The 25,091-nt window shown below is 47.5% G+C and overlaps 1 protein-coding gene across 4 annotated transcripts in view; it reads left to right on the top strand.

Moving 5' to 3' along the window:
- FERRY3 (FERRY endosomal RAB5 effector complex subunit 3) overlaps positions 1–25,091 on the top strand; it is a 131,188-nt gene that overhangs the window by 16,143 nt on the left and 89,954 nt on the right. For all 4 annotated transcript variants that reach the window (XM_063928478.1, XM_063928479.1, XM_063928481.1 and 1 more), the window contains exons 4-7: positions 11,697–11,878; positions 12,294–12,393; positions 14,089–14,210; positions 14,322–14,428. In XM_063928478.1, the coding sequence (XP_063784548.1) occupies positions 11,697–11,878; positions 12,294–12,393; positions 14,089–14,210; positions 14,322–14,428 (511 nt within the window). The remainder of the gene's footprint in view (positions 1–11,696; positions 11,879–12,293; positions 12,394–14,088; positions 14,211–14,321; positions 14,429–25,091) is intronic.

The raw sequence follows: 25,091 nt of genomic DNA, 5'->3' as shown, positions 1-25,091 counted from the left end.
GGGAAATTGCGGCTCTGTTGTATTGCCTGCTTTAGTCACTCTTATGTATAGTTGTTTTTTTTAAATGTTTATTACAGTTGTGGAAGTGCTCCATTGTAATGGTTTATAAATTATCAAGATAGTTGTTAGTTTTTAGTAAGTTGTTTTTAACATTTAGGTGTGATTTACTAAAATCCATGAAAGGAAAAAGTGGAGATTTGGTCAGTAGTACCCAATCAGATTCTAGGTATCATTTTTAATTAGACTGTAGAAGATCAGTGATACAATCTGATTGGTTCCTACGGAAATGCCTCCACTTGTCCTTTTTAGATTTTTTTTCACAAATCTACCCATTAAAATTAGAAATGCCTGAATAAAAATGAATTTATTGATTGTTTATGCATTTATTGTCCAGGGTTTAGTTTGCTGATCCTAAATGTAAGACAATTCTGAATAATTTCCATGGCGACTTTCTCATGCTGCTGAATAAAATCATATTTTATTCTTGCAAAACATTCCAACACTACTCAACAAAATAAACATTGTACAAAGAGATCAGAATAACCTCAGTGATTTTCATGGGGTGTCAGGCTGTTATTATGGAATTTTGTTTGGTGCACTGGGGTTTTTCTGGTAATTTAGGGACTAATTCTGATTTGGGCATTAAGCAAAAAAGAGCAAGTAACTTTGCACCTTGGCAAAACCATGCTCCACTGCAGGTGGGGGAAACTTAACATGTGCATAGAGATTTAGGGGGGGATTCAATTGCAGGTGATAACCATACTTTTGTTCTTTCATCGCTGGGATAATCCCAGAGAGTAGGTGCAGGTGGGTGGGGATAGGGGCAGGTCCGGACTAGCACACCATCAGGATCCACCCCCTAGTATCAAAATGCCACGACTTCTGCATATTTTATTGGGATGTGGGGCCAAAATGATTACAACAGAGTTACATCACTAAGCCCCGCCCTTCTGCCTTTACCACAGATTCCAGGTATCATTTTACCCATTCCGCTGCCCACTTCACTATGAAGTGGGCAGGATGCAGGAGGGGTGCCCACCCTTCCGGAGGTGCGGGGGACTACTGCAAAAAGACGCAGCCAGTGAGAGGAACACACACCCGGGGTTTTCCTGCACAGAGGAGACACAGACGCAGCCAGTCGGCGGAGCGCACACCTGGGATATCCCCGCAGACAGGAGACGCAGCCAGTGAGCAGAGCGCACACATGGGATATCCCCGCAGACAGGAGACGCAGCCAGTGAGCAGAGCGCACACATGGGATATCCCCGCAGACAGGAGACGCAGCCAGTGAGCAGAGCACACATGGGATATTCCCGCAGACAGGAGACGCAGCCAGTGAGCACAGCGCACACATGGGATATCCCCGCAGACAGGAGACTCAGCCAGTGAGCACAGCGCACACATGGGATATCCCCGCAGACAGGAGACGCAGCCAGTGAGCAGAGCCAGAGGCAGAACTCTGGGAGGCAACGGAGTCATCTGCCGCCGGGCTCCTGCTCTGAAGGGGGGCACCTCTCCTCCCATTCTGTGACACCATTGAATTAAGTTAATTTATAGCTGCCGCTGTCTTTTCAGTGGCCGACTTCCTCACTGGTCCCTGCACCTTACAAATCACACCCTCTTTATTATACTGAATATACACATTTTACAAGTCTCATACCCAGGATTACAGGATTAGAAACCACAACCTATTACACTGGAAGCAGACACTATACTGATGAAGCTGTTTGCGCCTGTATCGGAAATATGAGAATTTTAACTATAAGAAGATACTTCTCTGACAATTACACGTAACGTCATATACTTAGAATTCTCATGTTACCTCTACAGGAGCAAATAACTCCATCAGTAAAGTGTTTGCTGTTAGTGTAACAGGTCATTGGTTCTAATCCTGGGTATGACTGCTAAGAAATGTGTGATTCAAAATAAAAGACAATTAATTGTATAAATTCAGTACAGGTTGAGTATCCCATATCCAAATATTCCGAAATACGGAATATTCCGAAATACGGACTTTTTTGAGTGAGAGTGAAATAGTGAAACCTTTGTTTTTTGATGGTTCAATGTACACAAACTTTGTTTAATACACAAAGTTATTAATAATATTGTATTAAATGACCTTCAGGCTGTGTGTATCAGGTGTATATGAAACATAGATGATATGTGTGAATGTACACACACTTTGTTTAATGCACAAAGTTATAAAAAATATTGGCTAAAATTACCCTCAGGCTGTGTGTATAAGGTGTATATGAAACATAAATGCATTCTGTGCTTAGACTTAGGTCCCATCGCCATGATATCTCATTATGGTATGCAATTATTCCAAAATATACGCCACTGAGCAGAGCATATACCCGGGATATCCCCGTAGACAGAAGACATAGCCAGTGAGCAGAGCACATACCCGGGATATCCCCGCAGACAGGAGATGCAGACAGTGGGCGGAGCGCACACCCGGGATATCCCCGCAGACAGGAGACGCAGCCAGTGAGCGAAGCGCACACATGGGATATCCCCGCAGACAGGAGACGCAGCCAGTGAGCGGAGCGCACACATGGGATATCCCCGCAGACAGGAGACGCAGCCAGTGACTGGGGCGCACACTTGAGACGCACACATGGGATATCCCCGCAGACAGGAGACGCAGCCAATGTGCAGAGCGCACACATGGGATATCCCCGCAGACAGGAGACGCAGCCAGTGAGTGGAGCGCAGACAGGAGACTCAGTCAGTGAGCAGAGCGCACACACCCGGGATATCCCTGCAGACGGGAGACACAGCCAGTGAGCAGAGCGCATACATGGGATATTCTTGCAGACAGGAGACGCAGCCAGTGAGCAGAGCGCACACATGGGATATCCCCGCAGACAGGAGACGCAGCCAGTGAGCAGAGCGCACACATGGGATAATCTTGCAGACAGGATGCATTGTGCAGTATGTCTCATGAGAAAAGAAAATTTAGGGGTGTAATTCCAAGTTGATCGCAGCAGGAAATTTTTTAGTAGTTGGGCAAAACCATGTGCACTGCAGGGGGGGCAGATATAACATGTGCAGAGAGAGATAGATTTGGGTGTGGTGAGTTCAATCTGCAATCTAAATTGCAGTGTAAAAATAAAGCAGCCAGTATTTACCCTGCACAGAAACAAAATAACCCACCTAAATCTAACTCTCTCTGCAAATGTTATATCTGCCTCCCCTGCAGTGCACATGGTTTTGTCCAACTGCTAAAAAATGTCCTGCTGCGATCAACTTGGAATTACCCCCTTAGTGCAGTATTGGAAAGGGGAAAAAAACTTTTTATACATAACGTTCAGTAAGACTGAGGGTAAAAAAACAGCATTTAGAAATACTCAAAATATTCCCTTGGAGAGTCCTCTATTGTAGATGGAATAACTGTACGTGTATTTCTGGCTTTCTGGCAAAGTATGACGATTGTATTCATGTCATTGTGTCAGAAATATCAATTATACACCTCTGTGTATAGACCTTATATCTCTGTCACATGTTCCATACAGCATGCGCGACGCAGTCGAACTGGTAATTTCTTACCAGAATATGCACTCTCTTGGAATTTTTTTTATTTAATGAGTTTATATTCAATCAAGTTCTGTTTATAAAAGTAGTAAAAAGAAAAGTAAGCCCAATAAAACATTTAGGACATGAGTTAGGTTTGCAAGCAAAGCTAAAAAGCACACATCTGGGCAAATCCATGGTGCAGTGCAGGTGGGGCATATGTAACATGTGCAGAGAAATTTGGGTGATGTGTGTTCAAACTGAAATCTAGATTGCAGTGAAAAAAATAAAGCTGTCTAACATTCGTGGGCTACATTCAAAAGCAGCCTGTATTTACCCTGTACAGAAACAATATAACAAACCCAAATCGAACTCTCTCTGCACATGATACATTTGCCCCTCCGGCAGTGCAACATGGTTTTGCCCAGTTGTGTGACTTTTTTATTTATTTTTTTGCTTTGCTTACAAACCTGAATCAGGCCCTTAGTTACATAAATTAAGAACAACTGTGGATTTAATTGTCACTCTGCCAAGCCTGAATGAATGGCCTGGTCATGAAGGGGTTAAAGTGCACCAATGACTACATTTATTAGTAGCCTGTAATATCACTGGTTTCTAGTAAATGTTTCATGAGGGACAGAATGGCTGCCTGTACTGCAAGAGACAGCTGCTCCTTACAGTGTCTTCATAGATCACGCTCTAAATATCCAAGTCACATAACCAGGATCATACAGGTGTATCCTCATTCGCCTGTCCAATTGGAACTATACGGTGCAGTGTAGATAACTCCACCACGGGCAGCGATTCCAGGACTTTAATACTTCTTTCTTAGTGTCTGTATCACACCGTAGGATTTGTGACTTTGTCGCAATGGAGTTGTTATAAAGTCACAGATTACGAACAGTGCTGCATGGCAGGATGCATAATGCAGCTCACTCGCATCAGTCATCCAGGTTAGCATCAATGTCGCACACGGCTGCATGCATTGCCAGCGCCAATGTCAGGTTACACCTGCACTGTATTTTTGTTGGAATAGCAATTTGAGTAAAGCACATATTCAGCATAAAAGTGTGGCAGTACGCTTTGTGCTTCCAAAATCCGTGGTGTGACAAACTGGGCTATTTGGTGCATTTTGAGGATCTATTGGATCTAAGCTATTGTCCCAGCATTGCAGGGTTTTTGTTCTCCCTGTCCTTCCCATCTCTGTCACCCCTCACCCATCTTGCCCTCTCCCTCACTTCTGCGGGGATGGGGGATAAGAGTCTGTGTCAGGGACTCAGGGCATAAGGAAACAGTGAAAGCAGTGGGGAAAGGGGGCAGGTCCTCCCTTCTCAATGCACTTGTGCTGGATGGCTACTTAAGCCTGCTATACAATATAGTGTTCACGCTACGCTGTTTTAGTAGGGCGCCACGCCTTGCCTGATTTTAAGGTGGCAAAATGTTCCCTCCCCTATAACAGTGTCCTGCTAAAGCAGCCTGTCCGTTGCCGTCCCCATCTGTGGGCTGCAGTGTAGCTATCATCTATTGTCATTGGGGGGAGAGCTTGGGGGAAGCCCTGCACCTCCGTAAGTGCTGGGTACGCCCTCACAAGTGACGCCAGCAGGGCCTCGCCCCCAGCCAGCCACACCCCCTTTTTGGGTGTGCACAGCGATTCGATGCCCGCATCCTAGCGGGAACACTACAGTAGATGTGGTATTTGGTTACAATAATGTTGACATTTAACCTACACAATGCTGCAAACTATTGACAACACTGAGTCCCTGTCTAACTAATATTCATGAGGCCTAATATTCATGCATATACTACTGGTCTCTATTGTATTTATAATCTACATTCTGCCCTCCCTGCAAAATCTGTGGTTTGACAAACTGGGCTATGTGGCACGATTTGAGGCTATGTGTGTAAGAATACATCTATAGCATTAAGCTTCTTTAAACTAATCTTTCTCTGACGTCCTAGTGGATGCTGGGAACTCCGAAAGGACCATGGGGAATAGCGGCTCCGCAGGAGACTGGGCACAAAAGTAAAAGCTTTAGGACTACCTGGTGTGCACTGGCCCCTCCCCCTATGACCCCCCTCCAAGCCTCAGTTAGATTTTTGTGCCCGAACGAGAAGGGTGCACACTAGGTGGCTCTCCTGAGCTGCTTAGTGAAAAAGTTTAAGTATAGGTTTTTTATTTTCAGTGAATCCTGCTGGCAACAGGTTCACTGCACCGAGGGACTAAGGGGAGAAGAAGCGAACTCACCTGCGTGCAGAGTGGATTGGGCTTCTTAGGCTACTGGACATTAGCTCCAGAGGGACGATCACAGGCCCAGCCATGGATGGGTCCCAGAGCCGCGCCGCCGGCCCCCTTACAGAGCCAGAAGACAGAAGAGGTCCGGGAAATCGGCGGCAGAAGACGTCCTGTCTTCAATAAGGTAGCGCACAGCACCGCAGCTGTGCGCCATTGCTCTCAGCACACTTCACACTCCGGTCACTGAGGGTGCAGGGCGCTGGGGGGGGGGGCGCCCTGAGACGCAATAAAAACACCTTAGATGGCAAAAAATACATCACATATAGCTCCTGGGCTATATGGATGCATTTAACCCCTGCCAGTTTTTCCTTAAAAAAGCGAGTGAAAGGCTCCGCCCCCTTCTCGGCGGCCTATCTCCTCAGCACACTGGCGCCATTTTCCCTCACAGCTCCGTTGGAGGGAAGCTCCCTGACTCTTCCCTGCAGTCCTGCACTACAGAAACAGGGTAAAACAAGAGAGGGGGGGCACTAATTTGGCAGATAAATCAATACAGCAGCTATATAAGGGAAAAACACTTATATAAGGTTATCCCTGTATATATATAGCGCTCTGGTGTGTGCTGGCAAACTCTCCCTCTGTCTCCCCAAAGGGCTAGTGGGGTCCTGTCCTCTATCAGAGCATTCCCTGTGTGTGTGCTGTGTGTCGGTACGTTGTGTCGACATGTATGAGGAGGAAAATGGTATGGAGGCGGAGCAATTGCCTGTAATAGTGATGTCACCCCCTAGGGAGTCGACACCTGACTGGATGGTCTTATGGAAGGAATTACGTGATAGCGTCAGCACTTTACAAAAGACTGTTGACGACATGAGACAGCCGGCAAATCAGTTATTACCTGTACAGGCGTCTCAAACACCGTCAGGGGCTCTAAAGCGCCCGTTACCTCAGATGGTCGACACAGACCCAGACACGGACACTGACTCCAGTGTTGACGGTGAGGAAACAAACGTATTTTCCAGTAGGGCCACACGTTACATGATCACGGCAATGAAGGAGGTTTTGAACATTTCTGATACTACAAGTACCACAAAAAAGGGTATTATGTGGGGTGTGAAAAAACTACCTGTAGTTTTTCCTGAATCAGATGAATTAAATGAGGTGTGTGATGAAGCGTGGGTTTCCCCCGATAAAAAACTGCTAATTTCTAAAAAATGATTGGCATTATACCCTTTCCCGCCAGAGGTTAGGGCGCGTTGGGAAACACCCCCTAGGGTAGATAAGGCGCTCACACGCTTATCAAAACAAGTGGCGTTACCGTCTCCTGATACGGCCGCCCTCAAGGAACCAGCTGATAGGAAGCTGGAAAATATCCTAAAAAGTATATACACACATACTGGTATTATACTGCGACCAGCAATCGCCTCAGCCTGGATGTGCAGTGCTGGGGTGGCTTGGTCGGATTCCCTGACTGAAAATATTGATACCCTGGACAGGGACAGTATATTATTGACTATAGAGCATTTAAAGGATGCATTTCTATATATGCGAGATGCACAGAGGGATATTTGCACTCTGGCATCAAGAGTAAGTGCGCTGTCCATTTCTGCCAGAAGAGGGTTATGGACGCGACAGTGGTCAGGTGATGCGGATTCCAAACGGCATATGGAAGTATTGCCGTATAAAGGGGAGGAGTTATTTGGGGTCGGTCTATCGGACCTGGTGGCCACGGCAACGGCTGGGAAATCCACCTTTTTACCCCAGGTCACCTCTCAGCAGAAAAAGACACCGTCTTTTCAGGCTCAGTCCTTTCGTCCCCATAAGGGCAAGCGGGCAAAAGGCCACTCATATCTGCCCCGGGGCAGAGGACGGGGAAAAAGACTGCAGCAGGCAGCCTCTTCCCAGGAACAGAAGCCCTCCCCCGCTTCCGCCAAGTCCTCAGCATGACGCTGGGGCCTTACAAGCGGACTCAGGCACGGTGGGGGCCCGTCTCAAGAATTTCAGCGCGCAGTGGGCTCACTCGCAAGTGGACCCCTGGATCCTGCAGGTAGTATCTCAGGGGTACAAATTGGAATTCGAGACGTCTCCCCCCTCGCCGGTTCCTGAAGTCTGCTTTACCAACGTCTCCCTCCGACAGGGAGGCGGTATTGGAAGCCATTCACAAGCTGTATTCCCAGCAGGTGATAATCAAGGTACCCCTCCTACAACAGGGAAAGGGGTATTATTCCACGCTGTTTGTGGTACCGAAGCCGGACGGCTCGGTGAGACCTATTTTAAATCTGAAATCCTTGAACACTTACATACGAAGGTTCAAATTCAAGATGGAGTCACTCAGAGCAGTGATAGCGAACCTGGAAGAAGGGGACTATATGGTGTCTCTGGACATCAAGGATGCTTACCTCCATGTCCCAATTTGCCCTTCTCACCAAGGGTACCTCAGGTTTGTGGTACAGAACTGTCACTATCAGTTTCAGACGCTGCCGTTTGGATTGTCCACGGCACCCCGGGTCTTTACCAAGGTAATGGCCGAAATGATGATTCTTCTTCGAAGAAAAGGCGTCTTAATTATCCCTTACTTGGACGATCTCCTGATAAGGGCAAGGTCCAGGGAACAGTTAGAGGTCGGAGTAGCACTATCTCAAGTAGTACTACGACAGCACGGGTGGATTCTAAATATTCCAAAATCGCTGCTGATTCCGACGACACATCTGCTGTTCCTAGGGATGATTCTGGACACAGTCCAGAAAAAGGTGTTTCTCCCGGAGGAGAAAGCCAGGGAGTTATCCGAGCTAGTCAGGAACCTCCTAAAACCAGGCCAAGTGTCAGTGCATCAATGCACAAGGGTCCTGGGAAAAATGGTGACTTCTTACGAAGCGATTCCATTCGGCAGATTCCACGCAAGAACTTTTCAGTGGGATCTGCTGGACAAATGGTCCGGATCGCATCTTCAGATGCATCAGCGGATAACCCTGTCTCCAAGGACAAGGGTGTCTCTCCTGTGGTGGTTGCAGAGTGCTCATCTTCTAGAGGGCCGCAGATTCGGCATTCAGGACTGGGTCCTGGTGACCACGGATGCCAGCCTGAGAGGCTGGGGAGCAGTCACACAGGGAAGAAATTTCCAGGGCTTGTGGTCAAGCATGGAAACGTCATTTCACATAAATATCCTGGAACTAAGGGCCATTTACAATGCCCTAAGTCAAGCAAGGCCTCTGCTTCAGGGTCAGCCGGTGTTGATCCAGTCGGACAACATCACGGCAGTCGCCCACGTAAACAGACAGGGCGGCACAAGAAGCAGGAGGGCAATGACGGAAGTTGCAAGGATTCTTCGCTGGGCGGAAAATCATGTGATAGCACTGTCAGCAGTGTTCATTCCGGGAGCGGACAACTGGGAAGCAGACTTCCTCAGCAGACACGACCTCCACCCGGGGGAGTGGGGACTTCACCCAGAAGTCTTCCACATGATTGTGAACCGTTGGGAAAAACCAAAGGTGGACATGATGGCGTCCCGCCTCAACAAAAAACTAGACAGATATTGCGCCAGGTCAAGGGACCCTCAGGCAATAGCTGTGGACGCTCTGGTAACACCGTGGGTGTACCAGTCAGTGTATGTGTTCCCTCCTCTGCCTCTCATACCCAAGATACTGAGAATCATAAGAAGGAGAGGAGTAAGGACTATACTCGTGGCTCCGGATTGGCCAAGAAGGACTTGGTACCCGGAACTTCAAGAGATGCTCACGGAGGACCCGTGGCCTCTACCTCTAAGAAAGGACCTGCTCCAGCAGGGACCCTGTCTGTTCCAAGACTTACCGCAGCTGCGTTTGACGGCATGGCGGTTGAACGCCGGATCCTGAAGGAAAAAGGCATTCCGGATGAAGTCATCCCTACCCTGATCAAAGCCAGGAAGGATGTAACTGTGCAACATTATCACCGTATTTGGTGAAAATATGTTGCGTGGTGTGAGGCCAGGAAGGCCCTTACAGAGGAATTTCAACTGGGTCGTTTCCTGCAAACAGGACTGTCTATGGGCCTAAAATTAGGGTCCATTAAGGTTCAAATTTCGGCCCTGTCGATTTTCTTCCAGAAAGAACTAGCTTCAGTTCCTGAAGTTCAGACGTTTGTCAAGGGGGTACTGCATATACAGCCTCCTTTTGTGCCTCCAGTGGCACCTTGGGATCTCAATGTAGTTTTGGGGTTCCTAAAATCACATTGGTTTGAACCACTCACCACTGTGGACTTAAAATATCTCACATGGAAAGTGGTAATGCTGTTAGCCCTGGCTTCAGCCAGGCGTGTCTCAGAATTGGCGGCTTTATCCTATAAAAGCCCTTACCTAATTTTTCATACGGACAGGGCAGAATTGAGGACTCGTCCTCAATTTCTCCCTAAGGTGGTTTCAGCGTTTCACTTAAACCAGCCTATTGTGGTACCTGCGGCTACTAAGGACTTGGAGGATTCCAAGTTGCTGGACGTAGTCAGGGCCCTGAAAATATATGTTTCCAGGACGGCTGGAGTCAGAAAATCTGACTCGCTGTTTATCCTGTATGCACCCAACAAGCTGGGTGCTCCTGCTTCTAAGCAGACTATTGCTCGTTGGATTTGTAGTACAATTCAGCTTGCACATTCTGTGGCAGGCCTGCCACAGCCAAAATCTGTAAAAGCCCATTCCACAAGGAAAGTGGGCTCATCTTGGGCGGCTGCCCGAGGGGTCTCGGCTTTACAACTTTGCCGAGCAGCTACTTGGTCAGGGGCAAACACGTTTGCTAAATTCTACAAATTTGATACCCTGGCTGAGGAGGACCTGGAGTTCTCTCATTCGGTGCTGCAGAGTCATCCGCACTCTTCCGCCCGTTTGGGAGCTTTGGTATAATCCCCATGGTCCTTTCGGAGTTCCCAGCATCCACTAGGACGTCAGAGAAAATAAGAATTTACTTACCGATAATTCTATTTCTCATAGTCCGTAGTGGATGCTGGGCGCCCATCCCAAGTGCGGATTGTCTGCAATACTTGTACATAGTTATTGTTACAAAAATCGGGTTATTATTGTTGTGAGCCATCTTTTCAGAGGCTCCTCTGTTATCATGCTGTTAACTGGGTTCAGATCACAAGTTGTACGGTGTGATTGGTGTGGCTGGTATGAGTCTTACCCGGGATTCAAAATCCTTCCTTATTGTGTACGCTCGTCCGGGCACAGTATCCTAACTGAGGCTTGGAGGGGGGTCATAGGGGGAGGGGCCAGTGCACACCAGGTAGTCCTAAAGCTTTTACTTTTGTGCCCAGTCTCCTGCGGAGCCGCTATTCCCCATGGTCCTTTCGGAGTTCCCAGCATCCACTACGGACTATGAGAAATAGAATTATCGGTAAGTAAATTCTTATTTTTATTCAGGCTAAAGTGAATGCCACTAGGGGGCAGTAGAACTCTGCTAGCATGAAAGAAGCTGTGGATTTGTCATAAAAACATAGAATTTGACGGCAGATAAGAACCGATTGAGTGACATGGCTTTTTAGCTGTAATGTATGTTCTGCACAGTGTCTTAAATGCAATTCATAATATATGTGCTATTGTTCCCAGCATTGGCGTTTTTCTCTTTCCCCTGTCTCTTCCCTCACCTTCCTCCCATCTCCGTCACTCCTCATCCCGCTTCCTTATTTCTCTGGGAATGTAGAAGAGTCTGTGTCAGGGCATAAGGCAAGCAGTGAAGGCAGTGGGTGAAAGGGGGCGGGTCCTTCCTTTCGCTTTCCCTGCGCTTGTGCTAGATGGACACTTAAGCCTGTTATATAATAGATGTGACTTTGCTGCAAAACTATTGACAAAATTGAGTTCCTACCTGACTAATATGCATGGAGGCCTGACTAATATTCATGGAGGCCTGACCAATATTCATGAGGCCTGACTAATATTCATGTACTACTGGTCCCTGTTAGATCTATAAACTACATTCTCTCCTCCCTATAGGCCACTCTAGAACATGCACGTCCAGAGGAACCCAGTCAGGATGAAGATTTTGCCGATATTTACCATGACCTCATCCATTCCCCGGCTTCTGAAACACTTCTGAATCTGGAGCACAATTACTTTGTCAGCATCTCGGAGCTGCTGGGCGAAAGAGACGTGGAGCTGAAAAAACTACGAGAGCGGTATTTCTATTTATTCCCGTCCTCTCGGTCTTACTTGAATTGTATTTCCACCTCTCCCGGCTACGGGTTATGGGGGATGACCTGAGCGTGGGGGATGACCTGAGCGTCTCTCCGTAGAGGGAGAAGAGAATGAAAGCAATGGACAGTCACTAACGTAGTTCTATTAAAGTGGACATAGACATGGCTAACCATACCGGCATTTGTACATTTAGATTAGTGATTTTTTTTTATTTTTTGTCCTTATGGAAACTTTTTGTAAAGAGGTTTATAGAAGTACGGTCACTGGAGGGCATAGATCAGTACTGGTATATTTTCATAATGACTGAATGGTTTGTAACCTGAAATATCATGCATTTTACAATCATTTCATGCATCCATAATCTTCATAAAGTAATGATCAGTTTTGTCCCTACAGACAAGGACTAGAGATGAATAAAGTCATGCAGGAACTGGGCAAGTCATTAAGTGACCAAGATGTTAACTCGGTAGCTGCTCAGCATTTTGAATCTCAACAGGTGATTATGTAACGCAGTGTCTGGGACGGCATTTTCCCAATTCTAATATTCCGGGATTACGTTATGGCAAGATATCCCGGTTTAAGCACAGATGACAGAATTGGAAAAGAACTAATGGTGCATACTGTACACAGTTGCCGAGAAAAGAAACAACGTCACTCATTTTCACCCTTGCTGAGCGATGTCGTTTACTTTCTCGGCAGGTGTGTATGCCGGCGACGATGAGCGATGCGTGGCCCCGCGGGTCGATAACGACCCTCGCTGACGCCCGTGCATGCAGCTCAATTTGGACTGTCATCCAAGAGCTGCCTGCACAGCCGCGGCGTGACGTCACTGGGCGATATGGTCGTCATTTTGCTCAGTGTGTATGCACTGCCGCCGACCGCCCGGCCGGGAGGGGGAAACACTAGGCGACATCACTCATAGAGCACATCGCCTAGTGTGTACCCCCCTTAAAACGAAAAATTAAAATATTTTGTTTTCTTCATAATATATTAATGACATTTATAGAAATCTATATGCCCTAAAAACCGGGTCACACCCGAAATAAAAAAAAATGTAGTAATATGTAATGTTCACACAATACAGTACAACTAGACTTAACAATAAACGTGAAACAGCTGGTGTGATTATACTTGGCTATATATGTCCACACCATGCAGCCGCAGTAAACATTAGAGGGACAGCTTTGTGGATTGGTTGATTCATACACAGGGCATAACCACTTGTGTCTCAGTAACTGAAATTACTATAGCCTTTTGGCCTTGTGGGGAGGTACCAGTGTCATAGGTTACTTCACGTTTTCTTGCCCCATCTTGTCCCGCACATGTTACTAGATTGTAGCCTCTTCCACAGGAGTCTGTGTGGACTCACCTTGGCATTCGAGGAAGGATAGGAAAGTATGCATAAGGTCCAACCAGAGCAGTGTTCTACAGATCAGGGCCAGATCTAGGGGGGGGCGAAGGGGACGACCCCCCATCACAGTCATAGTCACGCCCACTTTTGAGCAGAAGAGAGCTCTCCGGGGAGAGCCTGAGGCAGAACGATGTGCTGCAGCTTATACCATAGCAGCACAGAGGAGCCAGGAGAGCAAGGGTTACAGAGCATTTGCCCCTCACTTGTTGGTGTGTGGGTACTAGGGCTAATAATTACAACTACCCCATAGCACAGTCTCATGTACATAGAACAATCACAAAGCTCTATCTCAGTCTCACTCAAAAAGTTCAGTCAGAATTGAGAGAGGAGGCATTAGGATTGCAGAACGGAGGAGTTGGGACTGTAGAGGGAGGAGTCAAGATTAAACAGTAAACCGCCCCCCCCTTAAAGAAAAGTCTAGATCCGTCCCTGCTACATATGTGGGTGGAGCTTTAGAGGAAGCCCGCAGCAAGCCCTGTCTCAATCGCAGTGAGTGAGACGGGGCTGCGTAGCTGCTCCAACCACAGTTATGGTACCGGCGTCCCTCCCTGAGCTCTCTCCGGTCATTGATTGTTTCGTGACCTGGTGACAGCTCTCTGGGAGCCCAGAAGCTGCAGCAATAGAAATGGAAAACAAAACTTATAGCCCAGTTCAAAAGGGTGGTCACTGCTTAGGCACAGAAAAAGAAAATAAGGTGCTTTGCAGCCCATAAATAGAAACAGTCCTTTAAATCAATATCTCATAATGGTGCTATTTTTTTTTCTGTGGTTTTTTTTGCAGATATTGGAAAATAAATGGATCACAGAGTTGAAACAGTTGTCCACAATCCAGAAACAGGAGTACCAGGACTGGGTGATAAAGTTACACCAGGACCTCAAGAATCCCAACAACAGTTTTATAAGGTTAGATTCCCGGCTGAATACACCACACACAGAGGTTAATATTCCACCTTGCCCTTTCCGTTTTCCATCTACACATGTCATAGTCTTTGCCTTTGTTTTTTTGTTTCATAGTGAAGAAATTAAGGTGCAGCCAAGTCTCCTTCAGGAACCGGCGGATTCGAGGCGTCCTTTGTATGAGGAACATGGGCAGCTGGAAGAAAGTTTCACAATACATTTGGGTAAGGTCTTCTAGAATCTCAGGACTTACGTATAGTAAATAGGGCTGGGGGGGGGGGGGGGGGGGGGACTGGAAGAGGAAAGATACAAGAGGTACCACAACAATCACGGCAACATAATGCGACATGATTTGATGTTTACATGAGTACATGGACTTACCTGTATGGTATATTGTAAGTGCATACATTTTGACTTTAAGCTCCATTAGTGACAAATATTCTCTCTGTACAAAAAGTTAGAACGAGATGTATGGGTGTAGGGAGTTGGCGCTGGAATGGGGGCAAGGGATAAAGCTGATGATTCATCTGGGAGATTATTGTTTTTAAGTGAAGGAAATGAATGAATACTTATCGTGATAATTTTCCAATAGGTTCCTAGTCCCTAATAGGGAGATGTTTTCCTCCAGGAAAAATGGGATCATGCAACGAAGTGGTATGAAAAACACAAAACAATAACAGCGTTTTGAGTTGAAAATCCTCAATAGGATCTTACATATGGAATGTACATTTTTGATAGTAGGTATATAGACAGATTTATATAGATAGAATGATCATACCTCACTTACGTAAAGTGAGTGAGGTTTAAAACGTGTAAAGGTTTCTTTTATATACTGATACTGTAATCTTCAGCGTACCTAACTTACAATAAAAAGTAAGGATATAAACTCATCAAGGTATCTTTTTCAGCTGAGCTGCGTACCGGTACTCACTGGTAGAAGCGTTTTCAGTCTGCACATCAAGGTATCTTTATCCAATCCGCATTCTTAATAAATCACCCATATAGAAAAAAGGGATTTATTGGATAAAAACAAATAAAAGGTTTACACATAAATGGAGTATTGACCACGAGGAAAGAGAGCCGCCCGACAGAGGAACATGTACGACCATCTATAATCCAGTTCAAATGGGCCGGTACCAAGGGAACTTTAAAGAATAAATAAATCATAAAGGTCGTACCTTTCCCCAGCCGTGCAGAAACCAGTCCAAGCGGGCAAAATCCTCCTCCCAGCCAACGCGTTTCGAGTGAATTCTCTTTATCAAGGGCCTTCTCTTTATTAAGAATGCTGATTGGATAAAGATACCTTGATGTGCAGACTGAAAACGCTTCTACCAGTGAGTACCGGTACGCAGCTCAGCTTAAAAAGATACCTTGATGAGTTTATATCCTTACTTTTTATTGTAAATTAGGTACGCTGAAGATTACAGTATCAGTATATAAAAGAAACCTTTACACGTTTTAAACCTCACTCACTTTACGTAAGTGAGGTATGATCATTCTATCTATATAAATCTGTCTATATACCTACTATCAAAAATGTACATTCCATATGTAAGATCCTATTGAGGATTTTCAACTCAAAACGCTGTTATTGTTTTGTGTTTTTCATACCACCTCGTTGCATGATCCCATTTTTCCTGGAGGAAAACATCTCCCTATTAGGGACCAGGAACCTATTGGAAAATTATCAAGATAAGTATTCATTCATTTCCTTCACTTAAAAACAATAATCTCCCAGCTGAATCATCAGCTTTATCCCTTGCCCCCATTCCAGCGCCAACTCCCTACACCCATACATCTCGTTCTAACTTTTTGCTCAAATTTGGATTATTCTTGGGATTAATCCAGTGGTGGTAGGGGGAGGCAGCAGGGAATTTAATTTACAAGGAGCGCCTCTGCCTTTTCTACCAAACCCTTTTTTTCAAAATTCTCTCTGTACAGTCTGCACATTTGACGGCACTATATAAAAACAAGATTTTAATACCTACCGGTAAATCCTTTTCTCCTAGTCCGTAGAGGATGCTGGGGTCCATTTCATGACCATGGGGTATAGACGGTTCCGCAGGAGCCATGGGCACTTTAAGACTTTTCAAAGGGTGTGAACTGGCTCCTTCCCTCTATGCCCCTCCTCCAGACCTCAGTTATAGGAACTGTCACCAGGGAGATGGATATTTCAAGGAAAGGATTTACTTTAATATTAATTGTGAGATTCATACCAGCTCACACCTCAACCATACCGCACAACATGGCATTCAACATGACACACGCCAACAGGCATGAACCAATTACAGCAATCTGCTGAAAACTAATACAACACAACTTGTGTAACTCTTATAAACAAAACTGCAGGTAAAGTACGCACTGGGTCGGGCGCCCAGCATCCTCTACGGACTAGGAGAAAAGGATTTACCGGTAGGTATTAAAATCCTGTTTTCTCATACGTCCTAGAGGATGCTGGGGTCCACTTCATGACCATGGGGTTTATACCAAAGCTCCAGTACGGGCGGGAGAGTGCGGATGACCCTGCAGCACCGATTGACCAAACTTGAGGTCCTCATCGGCCAAAGTGTCAAACTTCTAAAATTTAGCAAATGTGTTTGACCCTGACCAAGTATCTGCTCGGCAAAGTTGTAATGCCGAGACCCCCCGGGCAGCCGCCCAGGACGAGCCCACCTTCCTGGTAGAATGGGCCTTCACCGACGTCGGTAACGGCAATCCAGCCGTAGAATAAGCGTGCTGAATCGTACCTCTGATCCAGCGCGCAATAGTCTGCTTGGAAGCAGGACACCCAAAACAGAGCCTCTGTTTTCCGTATCCGAGCTGTTCTAGCGACATAAATCTTCAAAGCCCTAACCACATCTAGAGACTTTGACTCCGTGAACGTGTCAGTAGCCACTGGCACCACAATAGGTTGGTTTATGTGGAAAGATGAAACCACCTTTGGAAGAAAATGTTAGCGAGTTCTCAACTCCGCCCTATCTTCATGGAAGATCAGGTAAGGGCTCTTGTGAGACAAGGCCCGGAACTCAGACACCCGCCTTGCGGATGCCAAGGCCAAAAGCATCACCACTTTCCAAGTGAGAAACTTCAACTCTATCTCCTGTAGAGGTTCAAACCAACTCGATTGAAGGAACTGCAACACCACATTAAAGTCCCATGGTGCCACTGGAGGCACAAATGGAGGCTGGATGTGCAGAACCCCTTTCACGAAGGTCTAAACTTCTGGAAGAGAAGCCAATTGTTTTTGAAAGAAAACTGATAAGGCCGAAATCTGGACCTTGATTGACCCCAATCTAAGGCCCGCATCCACACCAGCCTGCAGAAAATGGAGAAAACGTCCCAACTCAAACTCTTCCGTAGGAGCCTTCTTGGATTCACACCAAGATATATATTTTCTCCAAATACGGTGGTAATGTTTAGACGTTACTCCTTTCCTGGCCTGAATAAGAGTGGGAATGACTTCCTTGGGAATACCCTTTCAGGCTAGGATCTGGCGCTCAACAGCCATGCCGTCAAACGTAGCCGCGGTAAGTCTTGATACACGCACGGCCCCTGCTGTAGCAGGTCCTCGCGAGGAGGAAGAGGCCGAGGATCTTCTATGAGCAACCCCTGAAGATCTGGGTACCAAGCCCTCCTTGGCCAGTCTGGGGCAATGAAGATTGCTCGAACTCTTGTTCTTATTATCTTGAGAACTTTTGGGATCAGCGTAAGTGAAGGGAAGACATACACTGACCGGAATATCCACTGGGCCACCAGTGCATCCACTGCTATTGCTTGAGGGTCTCTCGACCTGGAACAATATCTCTGAAGCTTCTTGTTGAGACGAGATGCCATCATGTCTACTTGAGGAACGCCCCAGAGACTTGTCACCTCTGCGAAGACCTCTTGGTGGAGGCCCCACTCTCCTGGATGGAGATCTTGTCTGCTGAGGAAGTCTGCTTCCCAGTTGTCCACACCCGGAATGAAAATCGCCGACAGAGCTCTGACATGTCTTTCTGCCCAGAGGAGAATCCTTGACTCCTCTGCCATTGCTGCTCTGCCTTTCGTTCCGCCTTGCCTTTTTATGTACGCGACTGCTGTTACATTGTCCGACTGGATCTGCACGGGATGATATTGAAGAAGATGTACCGCTTGTAGAAGACCGTTGTAAATGGCTCTCAATTCTAGACCGTTTATGTGAAGGCAGGCTTCCTGACTTGACCATTTTCCTTGGAAGCTTTCCCCCTGAGTGACAGCTCCCCAGCCTCGGAGGCTTGCATCCGTGGTTACCAGGACCCAGCCCTGAATCCCGAACCTGCGTCCCTCCAATAAGTGAGAACTGTGTAGCCACCATAGGAGCGAAATCCTGGCTTTTGATGACAGGATTATCTTCCGGTGCATGTGTAGGTGGGATCCGGACCACTTGTCCAACAGGTTCCATTGGAACACTCTGGCATGGAATCTGCCAAACTGTATGGCCTCATAGGCCGCCACCATCTTCCCCAACAACCAAATGCACTGATGGATCGACACACTTGTTGGTTTCAGTATCTGTTTGACCATTCTCTGGATTTCCAGAGCCTTTTCCACTGGAAGAAATACTCTCTGAACTTCTGTGTCCAGTATCATCCCGAGAAAGACAATCTTGTCGTCTGTTCCAACTGAGACTTTGGAAAATGAATGATCCAACCGTGTTGTTGGAGTATGGACAGGGAGAGTGTGATGTTCTGCAGCAACTGCTCCCTGGATCTCGCCTTTATCAGGAGATCGGCCTGATAAGGAATTATATTGACTCCTTTTTGACGAAGGAGGACCATCATCTCCGCCATCACCTTGGTGAATACCCTCGGTGCCGTGGAGAGACCGAAATGCAACGTCTGGAACTGGTAATGGCAGTCCTGAACCGCGAATCTCAGATAAGCCTGATGAGGAGGATAAATGGGAACATGCAGGTAAGCATCCTTTATGTCTACTGACACCATGAAGTCCCCCTCCTCCAGACTGGAAGTCACTGCCCTCAGTGATTCCATTTTGAACTTGAACCTTTTCAAGTAGAGATTCAGATTTTTTAGGTTTAAAATTGGTCTGACCGAGCCGTCCGGCATCGGAACTACAAAGAGGCTTGAATAAAACCCTTCTCCTTGTTGTGACAAGGGCACCAGGACTATGACCTGATGCTGACATAACTTTTGAATTGCCGTTGTTACTGCCTCTCTTTCTGGGAGAGAAGCTGGCAAGGTCGATTTGAAAAATCGGCATGGGGGGACATCTTGAAACTCCAGCTTGTACCCCTGGGATACTATTTGTAAAACCCATGGGTCCAGGCCAGATTGAATCCAACCTTGACTGAACAGTTTCAGACGTGCCCCCATCCGAGCGGCCTCCCGCAAGGGAGCCCCAGCGTCATGCTGTAGATTTGGCAGAAGTAGGGGTTGACTTCTGCTCCTGGGATCCTGGAGACGCTGCAGACTTCTTTCCTTTTCCCCTTCCCCTACCTGCAAAGAAGGGGGAACCTTTGGCCTTTTTGTGTTTGTTGGGCCGAAAGGACTGCATGTGAGAGTGATGTGTCTTTTTTGCCGGTGCAAGCAAAAATGTCGACTTACCTGCGGTAGCCGATGAGACTAACGCATCCAGCCCATCACCAAATAAGGCCTCACCTTTATATGGGAGAGCCTCCATATTCTTTTTGGAATCTGCATCAGCGTTCCACTGGCGAATCCACAACGCCCGCCGAGCCGATACTGCCATGGTAGCGGCTGTTGAACCCAAGAGTCCAATATCCTTCATCGCTTCTAGCATGTATGCGGCCGCGTCTTTGATATTCCCTAACTTTAGGAGTATCTCATCGTTATTAATCGTGTCGATTTCTGATGACAAGTTGTCTGACCATTTCTCTAACGTCCTAGTGGATGCTGGGGACTCCGTAAGGACCATGGGGAATAGACGGGCTCCACAGGAGACATGGGCACTTTAAGAAAGAATTTGGATTCTGGTGTGCTCTGGCTCCTCCCTCTATGTCCCTCCTCCAGACCTCAGTTTGAATCTGTGCCCGGACGAGCTGGGTGCTGATTAGTGAGCTCTCCTGAGCTTGCTATAAAGAAAGTATTTTGTTAGGTTTTTTATTTTCAGGGAGCTCTGCTGGCAACAGACTCCCTGCATCGTGGGACTGAGGGGAGAGAAGCAGCCCTACTCTCTGCAGATAGGTCCTGCTTCTTAGGCTACTGGACACCATTAGCTCCAGAGGGATCGTACACAGGATCTCACCCCTTGTCGTCCGATCCCGTCCCCGCGCCGCCGTCCCCCTCGCAGAGCCGGAAGACAGAAGCCGGGTGAAAGAAGCAAGAAGACTTCGAAATCGGCGGCAGAAGACTCCAGTCTTCACTGAGGTAGCGCACAGCACTGCAGCTGTGCGCCATTGCTCCCACACTACACCCACATACTCCGGTCACTGTAGGGTGCAGGGCGCAGGGGGGGCGCCCTGGGCAGCAATTAGGACCTCTTGGCAAAAGTTAGACATATATACAGTTGGGCACTGTATATATGTATGAGCCCCCGCCATAATATTGTACATAAACGCGGGACAGAAGCCCGCCGCTGAGGGGGCGGGGCTTCTTCCTCAGCACTCACCAGCGCCATTTTTTCTCCACAGCTCCGCTGAGAGGAAGCTCCCCAGGCTCTCCCCTGCAGATTCACGGTAGAAGAGGGTAAAAAGAGAGGGGGGGCACATAAATTAGGCGCAAAAACATAATATACAGCAGCTACTGGGTTAACACTAAGTTACTGTGTGATTCCTGGGACATATAGCGCTGGGGTGTGTGCTGGCATACTCTCTCTCTGTCTCTCCAAAGGGCCTTGTGGGGGAACTGTCTTCAAAAAGAGCATCCCCTGTGTGTGTGGTGTGTCGGTACGCTTGTGTCGACATGTTTGACGAGGAAGGCTATGTGGAAGCAGAGCGGGAGCAAATGAATGTGGTGTCTCCGCCGACGGCGCCGACACCTGATTGGATGGATATGTGGAAGGTTTTAAATGATAATGTTAATTCCTTGCATAAAAGGTTGGATAAAGCTGAAACCTTAGGACAGTCGGGGTCTCAGCCCATGCCTGATCCTATGTCGCAGAGGCCGTCAGGGTCTCAGAAGCGCCCACTATCCCAAATTGTTGACACAGATACCGACATGGATTCTGACTCCAGTGTCGATTACGATGATGCAAAGTTACAGCCTAAATTGGCTAAATCCATCCGTTATATGATTATAGCAATTAAGGATGTGTTGCACATCACAGAGGAAACCCCAGTCCCTGACAAGAGGGTTAATATGTATGGGGAGAAAAGGCAGGTGGTGACCTTTCCCCCTTCACATGAGCTAAATAAGTTATGTGAAAAGGCTTGGGAATCTCCAGATAAAAAACTGCATATTTCCAAACGGATGCTTATGGCGTATCCTTTCCCGCCAACGGACAGGTTACGCTGGGAATCCTCCCCTAGGGTGGACAAAGCTTTAACACGCTTATCCAAGAGGGTAGCCCTGCCGTCACAGGATACGGCCACCCTAAAAGATGCTGCGGATAGAAAGCAAGAGGGTACCCTGAAGTCCATTTATACACATTCAGGTACCTTACTAAGGCCGGCAATTGCGTTGGCCTGGGTGTGTAGTGCTGTAGCACCATGGACGGATACCTTATCTGAGGAACTTGATACCTTAGACAAGGATACTATATTAATGACCCTGGGGCATATAAAAGACGCTGTCCTATATATGAGAGATGCTCAAAGAGACATTAGCCTACTGGGCTCTAGAATAAATGCAATGTCGATTTCTGCCAGAAGGGTCCTGTGGACTCGGCAATGGACAGGTGATGCCGACTCAAAAAGGCACATGGAGGTTTTACCTTACAAGGGTGAGGAATTGTTTGGGGAGGGTCTCTCGGACCTGGTCTTCACGGCTACTGATGGAAAGTCAAATTTTTTGCCATATGTTCCCTCACAACCTAAGAAAGCAACATATTACCAAATGCAGTCCTTTCGATCACAAAAAGGCAAGAAAGTCCGAGGTGCGTCCTTTCTTGCCAGAGGAAAGAAGCTGCATAACACAGCTAGTTCCCAGGAAGTCCTCCCTGGCTTCCACTAAATCCACCGCATGATGCTGGGGCTCCACAGGCGGGGCTAGGCCCGGTGGGGGCGCGTCTCCGAAATTTCAGCCACAAGTGTTTTCACTCCCAGGTGGATCCCTGGGCGATAGAGATTGTGTCTCAGGGATACAAGCTGGAATTCGAAGAGATGCCCCCTCACCGATACCTCAAATCGGCCCTGCCAGCTTCCCCCTTAGAGAGGATAATAGTGTTAGCTGCAATTCACAAATTGTATCTTCAGCAGGTGGTGGTCAAGGTTCCCCTCCTTCAACAAGGAAAGGGTTATTATTCGACCATGTTTGTGGTACCGAAACCGGACGGTTCGGTCAGACCCATATTGAATTTAAAATCCCTGAACATATACCTGAAAAGGTTCAAGTTCAAGATGGAATCGCTCAGAGCGGTCATCGCAAGCCTGGAAGGGGGGGATTTTATGGTGTCTCTGGATATAAAGGATGCATACCTTCATGTCCCCATTTACCCACCTCATCAGGCGTACCTCAGATTCGTGGTACAGGATTGTCATTACCAATTTCAGACGTTGCCGTTTGGTCTCTCCACGGCACCGAGAATATTTACCAAGGTAATGGCGGAAATGATGGTGCTCCTGCGGAAGCAAGGGGTCACAATTATCCCATACTTGGACGATCTCCTCATAAAGGCGAGGTCCAGAGAGCAGTTGCTGATCAGTGTGGCACGCTCTCGGGAAGTGTTACAACAGCACGGCTGGATTCTAAATATTCCAAAGTCGCAGTTGATTCCTACGACTCGTCTGCCTTTCCTGGGCATGATTCTGGACACAGACCAGAAGAGGGTTTATCTCCCGATGGAGAAGGCTCAGGAGCTCATGACACTGGTCAGAGAACTATTAAAACCAAAACAGGTGTCGGTGCATCACTGCACGCGAGTCCTGGGAAAGATGGTGGCATCATACGAGGCCATTCCCTTCGGCAGGTTCCATGCGAGGACCTTTCAGTGGGATCTGTTGGACAAGTGGTCCGGATCACATCTTCAGATACATCGGTTGATCACCCTATCCCCCAGGGCCAGGGTGTCTCTCCTGTGGTGGCTGCAGAATGCTCACCTTCTCGAAGGTCGCAGATTCGGCATTCAGGACTGGGTCCTGGTGACCACGGATGCAAGCCTCCGAGGGTGGGGTGCAGTCACACAGGGAAGAAATTTCCAAGGGCTGTGGTCAAGTCAAGAGACTTGCCTTCACATCAACATCCTGGAACTAAGGGCCATATACAACGCCCTACGTCAAGCGGAGTCCCTGCTTCGTGACCAACCGGTTCTGATTCAGTTAGACAACATCACCGCAGTGGCTCATGTAAACCGCCAAGGCGGCACACGGAGCAGGGTGGCGATGGTAGAAGCCACCAGAATTCTTCGCTGGGCGGAGAATCACGTAAGCGCACTGTCAGCAGTGTTCATTCCGGGAGTGGACAACTGGGAAGCAGACTTTCTCAGCAGGCACGACCTCCACCCGGGAGAGTGGGGACTTCATCAAGAAGTCTTCACGCAGATTGCAAGTCGGTGGGAACTGCCACAGGTGGATATGATGGCATTCCGCCTCAACAAAAAGCTACAGAGATATTGCGCCAGGTCAAGGGACCCTCAGGCGATAGCTGTGGACGCACTGGTGACACCATGGGTATTCCAGTCAGTCTATGTATTTCCTCCTCTTCCTCTCATACCCAAGGTGCTGAGAATCATAAGAAAAAGAGGAGTGAGAACAATACTCATTGTTCCGGATTGGCCAAGAAGGACTTGGTATCCAGATCTGCAAGAAATGCTCACAGAGGACCCGTGGCCTCTGCCTCTAAGACAGGACTTGTTGCAACAGGGGCCCTGTCTGTTCCAAGACTTACCGCGGCTGCGTTTGACGGCATGGCAGTTGAACGCCGGATCCTAGCAGAAAAAGGCATTCCGGATGAAGTTATTCCTACGCTAATAAAGGCTAGGAAGGATGTGACAGCTCAACATTATCACCGTATATGGCGAAAATATGTGGCTTGGTGTGAGGCCAGGAATGCCCCTACGGAGGAATTCCAGCTGGGCCGTTTCCTTCACTTCCTACAGGCGGGAGTGACTTTGGGCCTAAAATTGGGTTCCATTAAGGTTCAGATTTCGGCCTTATCCATTTTCTTTCAAAAAGAACTGGCTTCTCTGCCTGAAGTTCAGACGTTTGTAAAGGGAGTGCTGCATATTCAGCCCCCTTTTGTGCCTCCAGTGGCACCTTGGAATCTTAACGTGGTGTTGAGTTTCCTGAAATCACACTGGTTTGAACCACTCAAAACGGTGGAATTGAAATATCTCACGTGGAAGGTGGTCATGCTATTAGCCTTGGCTTCGGCTGGGCGTGTGTCAGAGTTAGCGGCTTTGTCACATAAAAGCCCTTATCTGGTTTTCCATGCGGATAGAGCAGAATTGTGAACCCGCCCACAATTTCTGCCAAAAGTTATTTCATCCTTTCATATAAACCAACCTATCGTGGTGCCTGTGGCTACTACTGACTTGGAGGATTCCGAGTCACTGGATGTGGTCAGGGCTTTGAAGGTTTATGTAGCCAGAACGGCTAAGGTCAGGAAAACGGAATCTTTGTTTATCCTGTATGCTTCCAACAAGCTTGGGGCGCCTGCTTCAAAGCAAACTATTGCTCGCTGGATCTGTAACACGATTCAGCAGGCTCATTCTGCGGCAGGGTTGCCGCTGCCTAAATCAGTTAAGGCCCATTCCACAAGGAAGGTGGGCTCTTCTTGGGCGGCTGCCCGAGGG

Source organism: Pseudophryne corroboree, chromosome 6 (assembly GCF_028390025.1).
Source record: "Pseudophryne corroboree isolate aPseCor3 chromosome 6, aPseCor3.hap2, whole genome shotgun sequence".
Lineage (NCBI taxonomy): Eukaryota > Metazoa > Chordata > Amphibia > Anura > Myobatrachidae > Pseudophryne > Pseudophryne corroboree.
The sequence above is the reverse complement of the archived record's forward strand: the minus strand, read 5'-3'. Positions and strand labels throughout refer to the sequence as shown.